This window comes from Aotus nancymaae, unplaced genomic scaffold, assembly GCF_030222135.1.
Source record: "Aotus nancymaae isolate 86718 unplaced genomic scaffold, 86718_ANA_hifiasm-v0.15.2.pri h1tg000028l, whole genome shotgun sequence".
Classification (NCBI taxonomy): Eukaryota; Metazoa; Chordata; class Mammalia; order Primates; family Aotidae; genus Aotus; species Aotus nancymaae.
Window position 1 is genome coordinate 9,322,664 of NW_026988441.1, and position 17,858 is coordinate 9,340,521.

Here is a 17,858-nt window from a genome sequence, read left to right on the forward strand (position 1 = left end):
TAAAGAGGGCCCGGCTTGGGCCAGGGCAGTGGCTCACGCCTATAATCCCAGGACTTTGGGGGCCCAGGTGGGAGGATCACTTGAGGGCAGGAGTTTGAGACTAGCCTGGCCAACATGGTGAAACTCCGTCTCTACTAAAATTACAAAAATTAAGGCCAGGGGTGGTGGCTCACACCTGTAATCCCAGGACTTTGGGAGGCCGAGTTAGGTGGATCGCTTGCAGTCAGGAGTTCGAGACCAGCCTGGCCAACATGGTGAAACCCCGTCTCTACTAGAAACATAAAAAAATTAGCTGTCATCGTAGCAGGTGCTTGTAATCCCAGCTACTCAGGAGGCTGAAGCAGGAGAATCGCTTGAATCCAGGAGGCAGAGTTTGAAGTAAGCCGAGATAGCACCACTGCACTCTAGCCTGGGTGACGGAGAGAGACTCAGTCTTAAAAAAAAAAAAAAAAAAAAAAATGAAGGTGAAAAGTGGCTGTGAATGGATGGACATAGGCTTGAGAGTTCAAGATGCATTCCGGGGTCAGCACAGGGGTGGCTTCTCCATGCTGACCCTGCTCCTGGCCACCCCACAGGCGGGAACCGTATCACACAGGTGGTGCTGGGTGCCCACGATGGCGGCGTGTTTGGGCTCTGCGCCCTACGGGACGGGACGCTGGTGTCTGGAGGGGGCCGCGATCGGCGGGTGGTCCTCTGGGGTTCTGACTACAGCAAGCTTCAGGAAGTGGAGGTGAGGAGGGGCAGTGGGCTCAGATGGGGGTGGAGAGATTCCCCCCACCCCCCTACCCACCTAGGGCTCCCAACACTAGACCCTCCTCCCTCCAGCATGTCACACTACGCCCACCCCTGTGTGCATCCTTCTCATCTCCCCTCTTATCTGCCCACCCAGGTCCCTGAGGACTTTGGCCCGGTGCGCACCGTGGCAGAGGGACACGGAGACACGCTGTACGTGGGGACCACCCGCAATTCCATCCTGCAGGGCTCCATCCACACGGGCTTCTCGCTGCTGGTCCAGGTGCGCCTCTCCCCTGCACCCTGCCCTCTTCCTGGCTCTTTCCCTTGTCTCCCCTGCATCATCCACTCCTTCTCCCCACTCCCAGTACTCACCTCCCTGCTCTGTCCCTTCTCTGACCTGGCCCTGACTCAGGACCCCTTCCCATGATCTACCAACCAAGAGTTTAACTGCAAGCACAGCAAAGGGGCCCCCGGCCCTGCTCCAACTGTGCTGCCTCGGGCCACGCTGACTGGGGGTGGCATCCTTCAGGCTGGTGAGTGTCCCTACAGGTTGTCCCACGGCTGCAGACACCCTGGTCACACACCTCTCCGGTCTCCAGCTCCACGGATTTGGGAAGGCCCTGCTGGATTCTGCCTGCATTTCTTCTCGCAGCTCAAATGCCTGCTCCTCCCTCCCTGGCCTCCTCCCTCCCTTCCTTATCCCTGGCCCAGTTTAAGAACTCACCTACCGGGAACACTATATTTATAAATTTATCTTTATCTTTTTTTTTGAGACAGAGTCTTGCTCTGCCACCCAGGCTGGAGCACAGCGGTGCAATCTCAGCTCACTGCAACCTCCGCCTCCCAGGTTCAAGTGATTCTCCTGCCTCAGCCTCCTGAGTAGCTGGACCTACAGGCATGCACCACCATGCCTAGCTAACTTTTATATTTTTGGTAGAAATGGGTTTCACCATGTTGGCCAGGCTGGTCTTGAGCCCCTGACCTCAAGTGATCCACCTGCCTCAGCCTCACAAAGTGCTGAGATTACAGACATGAGCCGTGCCCGAACTTTCTTTTCTTTTTCTTTCTTTCTTTTTTTTCTTTTCTTTTTTTTTTTTTTGAGACAGAGTTTTCTCTGTCACCAGGGCTGGAATGCAGTGGTTCAATCTCAGCTCACTGTAACCTCTGCCTCCTGGGTTCAAGTGATTCTCCTGACCTCAGGTGATCCATCCACCTCGGTCTCCCAAAATGCTGGGGTTATAGGTGTGAGCCACTGCACACAGCCCATAGTATTATGCTGGTTATTATAGTTATTAATTGTACTATTAATATTACTTTGGGAGGCCAAGGCTGGCAGATCACTTGATGTCAGGAGTTTGAGACCAGCCTGGGCGACGTGGCGAAACCCCATCTGTCCTAAAAATACAAAACATTAGCTGGGCATGGTGATGCGTGCCTGTAATCCCAGTTACTCAAGAAGCTGAGGCAGGAGAATTGCTTGAACCCGGTAGGCAGAGGCTACAGTGAGCTGAGATCCCACCACTGCATTCCACCCTGGTGAGAGTGAAGCTCCATCTCAAAAAAAATTGTTATCCATAATAATAGATATTTCCATTTTGTGACCACCTTCTCTGAATTATCCTTATGTTTAGCATTTATTTATTTATTTTTGAGGCAGGGTCTCACTCTGTCACCCAGCCTGGAGTACAGTGGTACCATTTCAGCTCACTGCATCCTCCATCTCCTGGGCTCAAGGGATCCTCCAGCCTCAGCCTCTCGAGTAGCTGGGACTACAGGTGTGCACCACCACACCTGGCAAATTTTTCTATTTTTTGTAGAGATAGGGTTTTGCCATGTTGCCCAGGCTGGTCTCGAACTCCTGAGGTCAAACGATCTTCCCACCTCAGCCTCCCAAAGTGCTGGGATTACTGACGTGAGCCACCATGCCCGGCCAGCATTTTCCATCCATGATTTTAGTGAGCACAAGAATGCAATGAGGCACACATACCAATTGGCCTCATTTTACAGACTTTCAAACTGAGGCTCCAAGGAGATGTCACCTGCCTAGGTGACTGCCCTCGCTCAGTAATAGAGAGCCAAGGGTCAGAGCCATGAGGTTTAGTGCCCTCCATGAGGTCCCTGAGACTTCTGGGCTCTAGAAGGAAGTCCTTGGAGCTGAAGGCCTGGGAGGTGTGTGGCCAGGGTGCAGCCTGTCTGACCCCTGAGGTTCAAGCTCTGAGCCACCATGCCCTCCTGCCTCCCATTGTGCAAAGAGGAAAGCAGAGGTCCCTGCAGAAGGGGCAGGATTTGCCTTGAGTCACACACCAGGGCATGGGTCCAGATGCCCAAGCGAGGTCCCCTTCAGAGACATTGGGAAAGGTCTTCCCTGGATCCTGCTGGGGCAGGGTGCGTTGCTGGGGCTCATCCAGGACTTCCTGTCTGACATTAGGGTTGGGTGGGAAAAGGCCAGGGCTGCAGTCTCCATCCTGCCGTCCTCCCTTTCCACCAGGGCCATGTGGAAGAGCTGTGGGGTCTCGCCGCACACCCCAGCCGGACCCAGTTTGTGACCTGTGGGCAGGATAAGCTGGTGCATCTGTGGAGCTCAGAGACCCACCAGCCTCTGTGGAGCAGGATCATCGAGGTAAGGGCCCGGGGACTGGAAACGCACCATTCTAACAAAACTACCCTTCTCCACGTATCAGGGCTCAGCACAGCAGACTAACACCTAACGAGGTCTTTTTGGGTTTTTTGGGGTTTTTTTTGTTTGTTTTTTTTGTTGTTTTGTTTGTTTTGAGTCTTGCTCTGTTGCCCAGGCTGGAGTGAAATGGAGTGATCTCAGCTTACTGAAACCTCCGCCTCCCGAGTTCAAGCAATTCTCCTGCCTTAGCCTCCTGAGTAGCTAGGATTACAGGCATGCACCACCACACTCAGCTAATTTTTGTATCTTTATTAGAGACGGGGTTTCACCATGTTAGCCAGCTGGTCTCGAACTCCTGACCTTGTGATCCCTCCACCTTGGCCTCTCAAAGTGCTGGGATTACAGACATGAGCCACCATGCCCAGCCAAACAAGGTCTTTTTAAGCAGGGTAGGGATTTCATCCAGGGAACTTGGTGCTTAGAAGCTCTCTCAGAAGGGTTGAGGGAGTGGGTTCTTGACTGGAAGGGAGCCCAGGACAACACAGACCCAACCCATTAGGGGAGCTGCTGTGAGGAGCGGGGAGTCAGGAGCCACTGAGTTCAAGGAAGCTTCGATCGCTGCAACAGTCAAGTGTAGAGCTACACGGTCCCATAGGGTAACCACCAGCCACGTATGGCTATTCACACTTCATTAATTAAAATGTAAAAAGAGGTCGGGCCCGGTGGCTCACACCTGTAATCCCAGCACTTTACGAGACCAAGGCAGGTGGATCAAGAGGTCAGGAGATCAAGACCATCCTGGCCAACATGGTGAAACCTCATCTCTATTAAAATACAAAAAATTAGCTGGGCGTGGTGGCAGACACCTGTAATCCCAGCTACTCAGGAGGCTGAGGCAGGAGAATCGCTTGAACCAGAGAGGCAGACAGAGGTTGCAGTGAGCCAAGATCGTGCCACTGCACTCCAGCCTGGCCACAGAGCAAGACTCAGTCTCTAAAAAAAAAAAATTGTAAGGCCAGGCGTGGTGGCTCACGCCTGTAATCCTAACACTTTGGGAGGCCAAGGTGGGTGGATCACCTGAGGTCAGCAGTTTAAGACCAGCCTGGCCATCATGGTGAAACCCCATCTTTAAAAAAATAATAATAATAATAAAATAAAATAAAATAAAAATTGCAGCTGGGTATGGTGGTTCATACCTGTAAATCCCAGCACTTTGAGAGGCTGAGGCAGGTGGATTCTGTGAGTCCAGGAGTTTGAGACCAGCCTGGGCCACATGGCCAAACCCCATCTCTACAAAAAAAATGGTGGTGGGGGGAAAGGTGGGCATGGTGGCATGTGCCTACAATCCCAGCTTCTCCGGAGGCTGAAGTGGGAGGATCATCTGAGCCCAGGAGGTGGAAGTTGCAGTGAGCTGAGATTGCACCACTACACTCTAGCCTGGGCAACAGAGTGAGACTGTCTCAAAAAAAGAAAAATAGGCCGGGCGTGGTGGCTCACGCCTGTAATCCTAGCACTTTGGGAGGCCGAGGCGGGCAGATCATCTGAGGTCAGGAGTTGGAGACCAGCCTGGCCAACCTGGTGAAACCCCATCTTTCAATAAATAAATAAATAAAATAATAAGAGGCTGAGCACAGTGGCTCATGCCTGTAATCCCACCACTTTCGGAGGCTGAAGCGGGCAGATCACCTGAGGTCAGGAGTTGGAGACCAGCCTGGCCAACCTGGTGAAACCCCGTCTCTACTAAAAATACAAAAATTAGCTGGGCGTGGTGGCGGTCACCTGTAGTCTGAGCCAGGAGAATCACATGAACTCGGGAGGCGGAGGTTGCAGTGAGCTGAGACCGTGCCATTGCACTCCAGCCTGGGCGACAGAGTGAAACTCCATCTCAAAAAATAAATAAGTAAAAAGAGTCTTAAAATTCTGGATGCCCTTTGTCCCAGCATTCCCACATCTAGCAAATTACCTTAAAAACTCGTCTTGGATGAATAATTTAGGAGTAAGGAAGGATCCCGGGACAGCAGTGACAGGAGGAATGTTTTCTGTTCAGGCCAACATGTTACAGGAATGTAAAGGGGAATGGCTGCCAGGGTGTCTGGGGTAGTGGGGTCCCAAAGGGCAGCAGAGGGAGGGGAGAACCCTCATGTCAGGGTTAGAGTCGGCCCTGAGGCAGGAGAATGGCCAGATGGACATGGGACCTTAGCTCTGAGCCCTGCCTCTTTTCTTCCCTTCTCAGGACCCTGCCCGCTCAGCCGGCTTCCACCCCAGCGGCTCTGTCCTGGCCGTGGGCACAGTAACTGGCAGGTAAAGCTGAGGAGGGCATTTGGGGAGGGCTTCTCTGCTGGGGAACTGGCCCTTCCTCCCTTGTTCTTACTTTCCCAAATCCCACAATTTACTGAGCCGAGATCCCTCAACATTACTCTGGCTCACTGTAGCCACTGCTTCCTGGGTTCAAGTGATTTTCTTGCCTCAGCCTCCCAAGTAGCTGGGATTACAGGCGCCTACCACCGTGCCTGGCTAATTTTTTTGATTTTTAGTAGGGACGTGGCCGGGCGTGGTGGCTCATGCCTGTAATCCAAGCACTTTGGAGGCCAAGGTGGGCAGATCACCTGAGGTCGGGAGTTGAAGACCAGCCTGACCAACATGGTGAAACCCCATCTTAAAAAAATAAAAATAAATGAAAAAAAGAAAAAAAAAAGTAGTGATGGGGTTTCACCATGTTGGCCAGCCTCCCTCAAAGTGCTGGGATTACAGGCGTGGGCCACTGCACCTGGTCTTGTTTTATTTTGTTTTTTTGAGACAGAGTCTTACTCTGTCGCCCAGGCTGGAGTGCAGTGGTGTGATTTCTGCTCACTGCAACCTCTGCCTCCTGGGTTCAAGCAGTTCTTGGGCATCAGCCTCCCCAGTAGCTGGGATTACAGGCACGCGCCACCACGCCTAGCTAATTTTTGTATTTTTAGTAGAGACGGGGTTTTGCCATGTTGGCCAGGCTGGTTTTAAACTCTTGACCTAAAACGATTCACCCGCCTTGGCCTCCCAAAGTGCTGGCATTGATTATAGGCCTGAGCCATGAAGCCCAGCCCGGATCTCTTCTGGGGTCCCTCTGATCCCTCCCTCAGGCCCCACAGATTGCGGCCCCTCTTTGTCAGATCAGCTCACCCCTCCTTCCCCCACCACACCCTCTCCTTCAAGATGGCTGCTGCTGGACACAGAGACCCATGACCTGGTGGCTATCCACACAGACGGCAATGAACAGATCTCAGTGGTCAGCTTCTCCCCAGGTAAGCGGCAGGCCTGGGACACCAGAGTGGCAGGGCCAGGGGACGGAGGCTCAGAGTTCTTGGCAGGGGGAGGGGTGGAGCCTGCGCTGCTAGGCCTCGGAGGGATGCAGTGGGGATGGAGCTGGGTGCTGTTGAGGGGGCTGAGTCTGGGCGAGGAGGGGGCGGAGCCTGGGTGCCTCCTCATAGCCCCCCTCCCCCTCCCCCAGACGGGGCGTACCTGGCCGTGGGCTCCCACGACAACTTGGTGTACGTGTACACGGTGGACCAGGGCGGCCGCAAGGTCAGCCGCCTGGGCAAGTGCTCGGTGAGTGGGCAGTGGCCCCCAGCCCGTGCCGCCACCCCGCCCAGGGGGTGCAGAATTAACCAATTTTCTACCTCAAGGGAGCGCAGCTTCAACACTCAACTGATTGTGCCCTGATCAGAGCAAGGAGTCTTGGCCCCGCCCACACATTCACCACCTCTTGTGTTCTAAGCCCGCCCCTTCGTGTAGCCCCGCCCCTCACGTTCCGAGACCGCCCCTTTGTGTAGCCCCGCCCCCACATGCTAAGCTCACCATCTGTGTAGCCCCGCCCCTCACGTTCCGAGACCGCCCCTCTGTGTAGACCCGCCCCTCACATTCAAAGCCAGTACCTCCGTGTCTAGCTCTGCCCACTTGTTCTAAACTCCATTGTGTTCTAAGTGCTTTTTGTCTAGCCCTGCCCATCACAGTCTGGCCCTGCCCACAGTAGTCTGGCCCCGCCCCACACGCCGAAGGCCTGTGTATCCTTCCTTTAGTCCCCTTGTGTTCTCACCCTACCTCTGTATTTGACCTTCCACTTTCCTGATTTAATCCTGTCCCCCTCTCCTTGGCGTCACCCTTTCCAGCTCTAACACCATCCCTTCCCTCCCTGGCAGGGCCATTCCAGTTTTATCACCCACCTGGATTGGGCCCAGGACAGCAGCTGCTTTGTCACCAACTCCGGGGACTATGAGATTCTGTACTGTGAGTTCTCCGGGGCCCAGAGACGTTTCTTCCTCCGTCTTATTTGCATGTGTGATTTGCAGACTTCCCTGACTTCTGGGAGGGGAGGCAGGGGCTTTCAAGTCTGTCTCCATTGGTGTTCAAGGCTATTTCTGATTTGGAATTCAGGGACCACTGAGTTCTGATTTTCTCCCTGGTGTACCCCACTTCTAGCCAATTCCTCCCCTTTCTGGTCAGATGGTAGGATGCACGTTTCTTTTTTTAATTTTTATTTTTTGAGACGGAATCTCACTCTGCCACCCAGGCTGGAGTGCAATGGCACGATTTCGGCTCACTGCAACCTCCACCTCCCAGGTTCAAATGATTCTCCTGCCTCAGCCCCCACCACCCCCCAATAGCTGGGATTACAGGAGCACGCCACCATGCCCAGCTAATTTTATTTATTTATTTATTTAGTGAGATGCAGTTTCACTTTTGTCTCCCAGACTGGAGTGCAATGGGGTGATCTCAGCTCACTGCAGCCTCTGCCTCCTGGGTTCAAGCGATTCTCCTGCCTCAGCCTCCCAAGTAGCTGGGATTACAGGTGTCCACCACCATGCCCAGCTAATTTTTTTTGTATTTTTAGTAGAGATAGGGTTTCACCATGTTGGCCAGGCTGGTCTCAAACTCCTGGCCTCAGGTGATCCACCCGCCTCGGCCTCCCAAAGTGCTGGGATTACAGGCATGAGCCACCATGCCCAGCCTAATTTTTGTATATTTAGTAGAGATGACGTTTCACCATCTTGGCCAGGCTGGTGTCGAACTCCTGACCTCAAGTGATCTAGCTGGGCTCGGTGGCTCACACTGCCTGCTGTTATTACAAGCATGAGCCATCCACACCCAGCCAGATGCAGGTTTCAAAGCAGATGCTCCGCTTATGCTGGGGGCCATGAGGATCCAGCATGTAGCCGTCTCAGCCCATCCTGAGGGGTGGAATGAGCCCTGAGACCTTAGCCTCCTTTGTCTTGGACCTCGGCGCCCGTTGTCTAAGAAAGGGATGGGTTTACTCCGAAGTTCTTCCAACTCTGAATGTCTCCTCCCATTTTCTGCCCCAGGGGACCCAGCTACCTGTAAGCAGATCACCAGTGCGGATGCTGTGAGGAACGTGGAATGGGCCACAGCTACTTGTGTCCTGGGGTTTGGGGTGTTTGGTGAGTTCTGGAATGAGGAGAGACATCCTCACTGGTGGTTTCCAGAGTCTTACTGCTTACCTCCAGTGTGGGATGCTCACTCCTTTACTGCATGTGGGCTACATTTATATAAGAAGAAAGGGTTGGGTGAGATGACTGTTTAGAGCTGTAATAAAATGAAACCAAATGGGCACGGTTACTGACCAGGAGATTCCCACACTGCTGGTGCCTTAGCTGCCCATTCATTCAGGCATGAATGCAGTGAACACATACTCCTTAAGCAGTTCTGTGGCTGCCATGAGCTTGGCAGTGACCATGACTGAGGGCTCTGCTCTCCTGGGGCTCACAGTCTAGTGGGGGAGGTAGACTTGTCCCCGGACAGTGATGACACAGAGTGAGCAGGGCTGGGACAGGGAAACCCAGGGTGGGGCCTAGTCTGGGAGGGAATCAGGGAGGGCTTCCTGGAGGAAGAGACATCTGAGGTAGGACCTGGAGGATAAGGAGTTACTTTCCAGAGCAGTGAAGAAGGAAAGCAGTCTCTAGGGAAAGGAAATAGCACATCCAAAAGCCCAGGCATGACACAGAACTTGGCATTCAGAGAAATGCAGGGAGGCGAGGTGGCCAAATCATTACAGAGGTTCACAGGAGCACTGACGAGAGGTGAGGCTGGAGCAGTGGGTGGGGCCCGCCGAGGCTTAGAGTCATAGGCTTTCTTCTGAGGTCACCAGGGAGCCATGGAAGGGTTCTGAGTGGAGCAGGGGCAGGCTCGGATTCACATTTTAAAAAGGTCATTCTGCTAGCTGGGCATTGTGGCGCACGCCTGTAGTCCCAGCTACTCGGGAGGCTGAGGCAGGAGAATCGCTTGAGCCCAGGAGGTGGAGGTTGCAGTGAGCCAGGATCGCACCACTGCACTCCAGCCTGGTGACAGAGTGAGACTTGGTCTCAAAAAAAAGGTCATTCTGACTCGTATGATCAGATTGATACGGGCTAGGTCAGAACACATTAGGATGGCTGGAGTGGCAGTCTGCTCCTGTTGGCAGTCTCTGCCTCCAGCCATCTAACCACTTCCCTCCATCATGCCCACAGGGATCTGGTGCGAAGGGGCAGACGGCACGGATATCAACGCGGTGGCCCGCTCCCATGATGGGAAGTTGCTGGCTTCAGCTGACGACTTTGGCAAAGTTCACCTGTTTAGCTACCCCTGCTGTCAGCCTCGAGTGAGTCCCTTAGGGAGATGGGGGGACAGGGTAGAAGCAGGGGTGGGGACAAGATTCAGGCAGCTCTGGTCCAACCCCACCCCTTCTGTGAGGCTCAGTTTCCCCATCTGTATAAGGAGGACAATGATCTTGATCCCAAGGGCCTTTCTTTCTTTTTTTTTTTGAGACAGAATTTCGCTCTTGTTACCCAGGCTGGAGTGCAATGGCGCGATCTCCACGCACCGCAACCTTCGCCTCCTGGGTTCAAGCAATTCTCCTGCCTCAGCCTCCTGACTAGCTGGGACTACAGGCGTGCACCACCATGCCCAGCTACTTTTTTGTATTTTTAGTAGAGACGGATTTTCACCATGTTGACCAGGATGGTCTCAATCTCTTGACCTTGTGATCCACCCGCCTCAACCTCCCAAAGTGCTGGGATTATAGGCATGAGCCACCGCACCCGGCCCAAGGGCCTTTCTTAACCCAAAGGTGGATGAATTTCAGAGTGTGTCACGCTGGAGACATGGCTCTCTGAAGTTCTGAGCAACTGCAATTCTGAGCTCTTTGGTTCTATTATCCTTGTTAATGCCTCAGTAAATATTTTTTGAGCACCTACTGTGTACCTGGGCACAGGAGATACAACCATATCTTACAAGTTTTTAAGGGAGGCTAAGGCCAGGCGCAGTGGCTCATATGTAATTGCAACAGCTTGCAAGGCTGAGGCCGGAGGATCGCTTGAGGCCAGGAGTTCAAAATCAGCCTGGGCAACAAAATGAGACCCCATCTCTACAAAAAATACACAAAATTAGCTGAGCCTGGTGGTGTACGCCTATAGTCCCAGCTACAAGGAAGTCTGAGGCAGGAGGATTTCATGAGCCCAGGAGCTTGAGGCTGCAGTGAGCCATGATTGCACCACTATACTCTAGCCTGGACGACAGAGCAAGACTTTGTCTCAAAACAAAGACAAAAAGAAAAAAAACTGGATGTTAATTTTACCATTTTCTGGTTCTAACAGAAGAGGGGTTGTTTCAACATTTTCCTAGGAAATTTTCATACATAAAGCAGAAAGACTAGTACGGTGACCCCTCCTGTACCTATTACCCATCTTCAGCTGTTACCAGGTTTGGCATTTTTTTTTCATTTCTTCTTTCTCCTTTCTCTTCTTTGATTATTTATTGATTTATTGAGACAGAGTTTTGCTTTTGTTGCCCAGGCTGGAGTGCAATGGCACAATGTCAGCTCACTGCAACCTCCGCCTCCCAGGTTCAAGCGATTCTCCTGCCCTCAACCTCCCTAGTAGCTGGGATTACAGGCATGAGCCACTATGCCCAGTGAATTTTGTATTTTTAGTAGAGACAGGGTTTCTCTGTGTTGGTCAGGCTGGTCTCAAACTCCCAACCTCAGACGATCCGCCCGCCTCTTGCCTCCCAAAGTGCAGGGATTACAGGTTGAGCCACTGTGCCGACCTATTTATTTATTTTTGAGACAGAGTCTCACTGTTGCCCAGGCTGGAGTGCAGTGGTGTGATCTCAGCTCACTGCAACCTCCGCCTCCTAGGGTCAAGTGATTCTCCTGCCTCAGCCTCCCAAGGAGCTGGGATTACAGGCGCGTGCCACCACACCCAGCTAATTTTTTATTTTTAGCAGAGACGGCGTTTCACCTTGTTGGCCAGGCTGGTCTTGAACTCCTGACCGCAGGTGATCTGACCACCTCAGCCTCTCAAAATTATGGGATTACAGGCGAGAGCCACAGCACCTGTCCTAGTGTGTGGTTTTAAGAAACCGCATATGTGGCTGTGTGCAGTGTCTCATGCCTGTAATTGCAGCCCTTTGGGAGGAGGAGGCCATGGATCATCTGAGGCCAAGAAGGATCATCTTGAGACCAGACTGACCAACATGGTGAAACCCCATCTCTACTAAAAATACAAAAATTACCTGGGTGTGGTGGCAGGTGCCTGTAATCCCAGCTTCTCAGGAGGCTGAGGCAGGAAAATTGCTTGCACCTGGGGAGCGGAGGTTGCAGTGAGCCCAGATTGTGTCCCTACACTCCAGCCTGAGTGACAGAGTGAGACTCAACAATAAATAAATAAATAAATAAATAAATAAATTTTAAGAAATAGATGCAAAAATTAGCCAGGCCTGGTAGTGCATGCCTGTAATCCCAGCTACTTGGGAGGCTGAGGCAGGAGAATTGCCTGCCTGAACCTGGAGGCACAGGCTACATTGAGCCAAGATCATGCCACTGTACTCCAGCCTGAGCGACAGAGCAAGGCTCCATCTAAAAACAAAACAAAACAAAACAAAAAAACAACACATATGTGACCTTTTAGCCCTCTAAATTGAGCATGCATATCTAAAAAAATAAGGGTGATTCTGGCTGGGAGCGGTGGCTCACACCTGTAATCCTAGCACTTTAGAAGGCCAAGGCAGGAGGATCACCTGAGGTCATCCCCAGGAGTTTGAGAACAGCCTGGCCAACATGGTGAAACCCCATCTCTACTAAAAATACAAAAAAAAGTTAGCCAGGCGTGGTGTGGGTGCCTGTGATCCCAGCTACTCAGGATGCTGAGGCAGGAGAATCGCTTTGAACCCAGGAGGCAGAGGTTGCCAAGATCATGCCGCTGCACTCCAGCCTGGGACACAGAGCAAAACTCTGTCTCAAAAGAAAAAAAAAAGATCAGGTGCGGTGGCTCACGCCTGTAATCCCAGCACTTTGGGAGCCGAGGCGGGTGGATCATGAGGTCAAGAGCTCAAGACCAGCCTGGCCAAGATGGTGAAACCCCATCTCAACTAAAAATACAAAAATTAGCCAGGCATGGTGGCAGGAGCCTGTAATCCCAACTACTCAGGAGTCTGAGGCAGCAAATTGCCTCAACCCGGGAGGCAGAGGTTGCAGCAAGCCGAGATCACACCACTGCACTCCAGCCTGGAGTCCTGTACGGAGCAAGACTCCATCTCAAAATAATAATAATAATAATAAGGATAATTTCTATATATCCACAAGCTCCTGACCACTCCTACTCATTAGCATTAATTTCTTACATGCCTCATCCCTAGGAAGGCAAAAACAAGACATCAATTCCTCAATATGATCTAATAGCCAGTACATGTTAACATTTCCTTGATGTTCCCCAAACCCGCCTTCTACAGATAGTTTGAACCAGGGTCCAAACGCTGCATTTGCTCATATCTCAGATCTCATCACGTAGACCAGCCTTCCCCGTGTGCACAGCACTTTTTCTATTTACGCCATTAACTTGTCAAATAAACCAATTCAGGTGCCCTGCTGGGTTTTTTGTTTGTTTTTTGTGTTTTTGACAGTCTCCCTCTGTCGCCCAGGCTGGAGTGCAGTAGAGTGATCTTGGCTCACTGCAACCTCCACTGCCTGGGTTCAAGTGATTCTCGTGCCTCAGCCTCCCAAGTAGCTGGGACTACAGGCAATGGCCACCACGCCCGGATAATTGTTTTTGTATTTTTAGTAGAAACAGGGTTTCACCATGTTAGCCGTTCTGGTATTGAACTCCTGACCTCAGGTGATCTGCCTGCCTTGGCCTCCCAAAGGGCTGGGATGACAAGCGTGAACCACCACACCCTACCTAAATTTGTATTTTTAGTAGAGATGGAGTTCTACCATGTTGGCCAGGCTAGTCTCAAACTCCTGACCTTAAGCCTCCCAAAGTGCTGGGATTACAGACGTGAGCCACCATGCTGGCTGTTCTGTTGATTCTTAAATAAAAGGCTTATTAGCCCTTGCAACATAGGGAGACCCCATTGCTATAAAAATAAAAGATTAGCCAGATGTGGTGGTGCATGTCTGTGATTCCCAGCTACTTGGGAGACTGAGGTGGGAGAATCCCTTGAGTCCAGGAGGTCGAGGCTGCATTGAAGCTGTGCTCATGCCTGACTTCACTCTAACCTAAGTGACAAAAATAAATAAATAAAAGAGGAAGAGCAGGGAAGAACCAGGTCAAGACAAGAGGACCATGGGGTGGCATTGCCGCCACTGACCTTTCTTCACTTACTTCTTTCTTTATAACAGGCCCTCAGCCACAAATACGGTGGACACAGCAGCCACGTGACGAATGTGGCCTTCTTGTGGGATGACAGCATGGCCCTGACCACGGGGGGCAAGGACACCAGTGTGCTACAGTGGCGGGTGGTCTGACGCGGCCAGGGCAGAGTCAGGTGTCAGGGCAGGAATTCTATTTTCGGGAGATGTCTATTGCCGAGTAGAGTAATATATACCCAGAGTATGTCTATAGCAGAGGGGTTTATGGGGGCGGGAGGGTAGAGTGACAGACAGAAATCTCTATTTATCCGGGTGGGAAGAGGGGTCACGTCGATTAGGGGATCCACCGGTGTTTGGTTTGGGGTGTTTTTTAAGTTTTTTCTTTTATATCATCCAGAAATAAAGACACGTGCACTAAGGTGTGTCTGTGTATTTGTGTGGTGTGTGCCTAGACAGTCGTGTATGTGTATGGATGTGGGTGCGTATTAGTGTATTAGTCCATTTTCATGCTACTGATAAAGACATACCCAAGACTGGGCAATTGGCGATAAGAAGAGGTCTATTGGACTTACATTCCACGTGGCTGGTGAGGCCTCACCATTATGGTGGAAGATGAGAGGCACATCTCGCATGGCAGCAGACAAGAGAGCTGGTGCAGGGAAACTCCCCCTTTTTTTTTTTTTAATTTTATTTTTTGAGACAGTTTCGCTCTTGTTGCCCAGGGTGGAGTGCAATCGCACCATCTCGGCTCACCACAAACTCCGCCTCCTGGGTTCACGTGATTCCCCTGCCTCAGTCTCCTGAGTAGCTGGGATTACAGGCATGCGCCACCATGCCCGGCTAATTTTATAATTTTAGTAGAGACGGGGTTTATCCACGTTGGTCGGGCTGGTCTTGAACTCCCGGCCTCAGGTGATCCGCCTGCCTCGGCCTCCCAAGTGTTGGGATTACAGGCGTGAGCCACTATGCCCTGCAGGAAACTCCGCATTTTAAAACCATCAGATCCTGTGAGACTTACTCACTATCACAAGAACAGCACGGGAAAGACCCGCCCCCATGATTCAATGATCTCCTACCAGGTCCCACCCACAACACCTGGGAATTCAAGATGAGATTTGGTTGGGGACCCAGCCAAACCGTATCAGTCTGTTACAGTGCTTGTGATGAGGACCCCTTGTTGCTTAGGTCTTCCTTGGTTGCAAGTGATAGAAACCATCTTGCTCTAACTTGGATTAAAATAAAACTTTTTGGCCAGGTGCGGTGGCTCACACCTGTAATCCCAGCACTCTGAGAGGCTGAGAGGGGCGGATCACCTGAGGTTAGGAGTTCAGAACCAGCCTGGCCAACATGGGGAAACCCTGTCTCTACTAAAAATGCAAAAAATTAGCCGGGCATGGTGGCGGGCACCTTAATTCCAGCTACTCGGGCAGAGGCTGGAGAATTGCTTGAACCCTGGAGGCAGAGGTTGCAGTGAGCTGAGATTGCGCCACTGCACTTCAGTCTGGGCAACAAGAGCAAGACTCAGTCTCAAAAAAAAAAAAAAAAGGTTGAAGGCCGGGCCAGGTGGTTCAAGCTTGTAATTCTAGCACTTTGGGAGGCCAAAGCAAGTGGATCACTTGAGGTCAGGAGTTCAAGACCAGCCTGGCCAGCATGGTAAAACCCCGTATCTACTAAAAATACAATTAGCCACAGTTCAGAGGATGGGGCCACAGCCACTGTAGGAATAAGGGATGCAGGAAAGGGACCAGGAAGTGAATGCACCCTGACCTCTCTCCACCGACCCTGTAGATGGAGTTTGCACTAGACCTATCCTATCACCCTTAGGTCTAGAAGACAGTTTTCTGCCGCTTTTGGGTCAAAGGCTCCTCTCTACCTCCCCTTACTCACTCCCACCTTTCGTCCCTTCCCCATTGCCCAGGTTCTGGTAAAGTGGCCCAGCGCTGCAGAAGCGGCCCTTTCACTGGGGCTCTCTCGACCCCTCGTGGCCAGACTAGGACCTGCATGGAAAAATGCGCCCAGAAAGATCTACCGGAAAAGTGCTGGTGATTCTCCACATGACCCCCCTCCGCCAGCCCCCACGGGGTCACTCTCAGCCTTCCTTCCCCAACTCGGGGCCCTGGGAGACTGCCCTGTGCAAACTCTATCCGCAGAGCCAGTGGAGAGAGGTCAGGGTATTCACTTTCTGGGCCCCTCCCTGCATCCCGCACTCACAGCGGCTGTGGTTCCCCTCCTCTGAACCGCAGCTCCTCTGGGAACTCCAGCTGTCCCTGGAGATGGGTAACAAACTCCCACCCTGTCCCTTCTGCCCTAGGCTGGTGATAGCTTGGTGCCCACTTCGGCTGATCCCTTGGTGCTGCCTGATCCTTTGTGGCTTCCTCCACTCTGCCCATCCCTCTATACACTGCCCCTAAAAACGCTCCCAGTTAAACCCTTGCAGTGGCCACTTGCTTCCCTCCAGAATCCTGATCAAGTCTCAGCATAAATTTAGAGTGAGCTAGAGAGAGAAGGGGACCCTAAGCCCATCAATGAGCATTCAGAGTGTGTGTGTGTGTGTGTGTGTGTGTGTGTATATATATATATATATATTTTTTTTTTTGAGACAGAGTCTCTCTCTGTTGTCCAGGCTGGAGTGCAGTGGCACAATCTCAGCTCACTGCAACCTCCCCCTCCCAGGTTCAAGCGATTCTTCTGCCTCAGCCTCCCCAGTAGCTGGGACTACAGGCTCACACCACCATGCCTGGCTAATTTTTGCATTTTTTTTAGTAGAGACAGAGTTTCACCATGTTGGCCAGGATGGTCTCAATCTCCTGACCTCGTAATCCACCCGCCTCCACCTCCCAAAGTGTTGGGATTACAGGTGTGAGCCACTGCGCCTGCTCTGTTTATTTTAAATTATGACTTCATTTACAGGAATTTCTTTTCTTTTTTTTTTTTCCAGACAGAGTATCACTCTGTCACCCAGGCTGGAGTGCGATGGCACAATCTTGGCTCACTGAGACCTCCGCCTCCCAGGTTCAACCAATTATCCTGCCTCAGCCTCCTGAGTAGCTGGGATTACAGGTTTGCAGCACCACGCCCAGCTAATTTTTGTATCTGTAGTAGAGATGGGGTTTCACCATGTTGGTCAAGCCGATCTCTATCGAACTCCTGACCTCATGATTGGCCCGCCTCAGCCTCCCAAAGTGCTGGGATTACAGGCGTGAGTCACCGCGCCCTGCTGGAATTTCTAGAACATACTAAACTCTGGTGAAAAATGAAAGAACACAGGACCTGGTTTAGTGGCTCACACCTGTAATCCTAGCACTTTGTGGGGCAGATCACTTGAGCCCAGGCATTTGAGACCAGCCTGGGCAACATGGGGACGCCCCATCGCTACAAAAACATACAGAAATTATTTTTATTTATTATTTATTTTTACAGATGCATCCTTGTAGTTCCAGCTACTCAGGAGGCCGAGGTGGGAAAGTCACCTGAGCTCAGGGAGGTTGAGGCGGCACTGAGTCATGGTCGTCCCCCTGCACTCCAGCCTGGGCAACAGAGTGAGATGCTGTATCAAAAAAAAAAGAAAGAAATGAAAGAACAGGTTTGCTTCTGGGAGTGAAGTAGGCTGCATTGCCTAAAAGGGAATACAAAACAATACTCTGAGATGATGGAAATATTCTTACTGTTTTTGTTTGTTTTGAGATGGAGTTGCACTCTGTCACTTAGGCTGGAGCACACTTGCATGATCTCGGCTCACTGCAACCTCCGCCTCCCAGGTTCAAGCAATTCTCCTGCCTCAGCCTCCCAAGTAGCTGGGATTAGAGGCACCTGCCACCACACCTGGCTAGTTTCTGTATTTTTAGTAGAGATGGGATTTTGCCATGTTAGCCAGTTGGGTCTTGAACTCCTCAT

At 51.7% G+C, this 17,858-nt stretch overlaps 1 protein-coding gene across 1 annotated transcript in view; it reads left to right on the forward strand.

Moving 5' to 3' along the window:
• The window catches only part of EML2 (EMAP like 2), a 33,755-nt gene extending 19,369 nt beyond the window's left edge, over positions 1 to 14,386 (forward strand). Inside the window, exons 13-22 of the mRNA XM_064381149.1 lie at positions 576 to 730; positions 890 to 1,015; positions 3,224 to 3,355; positions 5,586 to 5,653; positions 6,542 to 6,630; positions 6,837 to 6,934; positions 7,525 to 7,612; positions 8,686 to 8,781; positions 9,847 to 9,977; positions 13,995 to 14,386. Of these exons, the coding sequence (XP_064237219.1) occupies positions 576 to 730; positions 890 to 1,015; positions 3,224 to 3,355; positions 5,586 to 5,653; positions 6,542 to 6,630; positions 6,837 to 6,934; positions 7,525 to 7,612; positions 8,686 to 8,781; positions 9,847 to 9,977; positions 13,995 to 14,120 (1,109 nt within the window). The 3' untranslated portion in view covers positions 14,121 to 14,386. The remainder of the gene's footprint in view (positions 1 to 575; positions 731 to 889; positions 1,016 to 3,223; positions 3,356 to 5,585; positions 5,654 to 6,541; positions 6,631 to 6,836; positions 6,935 to 7,524; positions 7,613 to 8,685; positions 8,782 to 9,846; positions 9,978 to 13,994) is intronic.
• Positions 14,387 to 17,858: the final 3,472 nt, after the last annotated feature.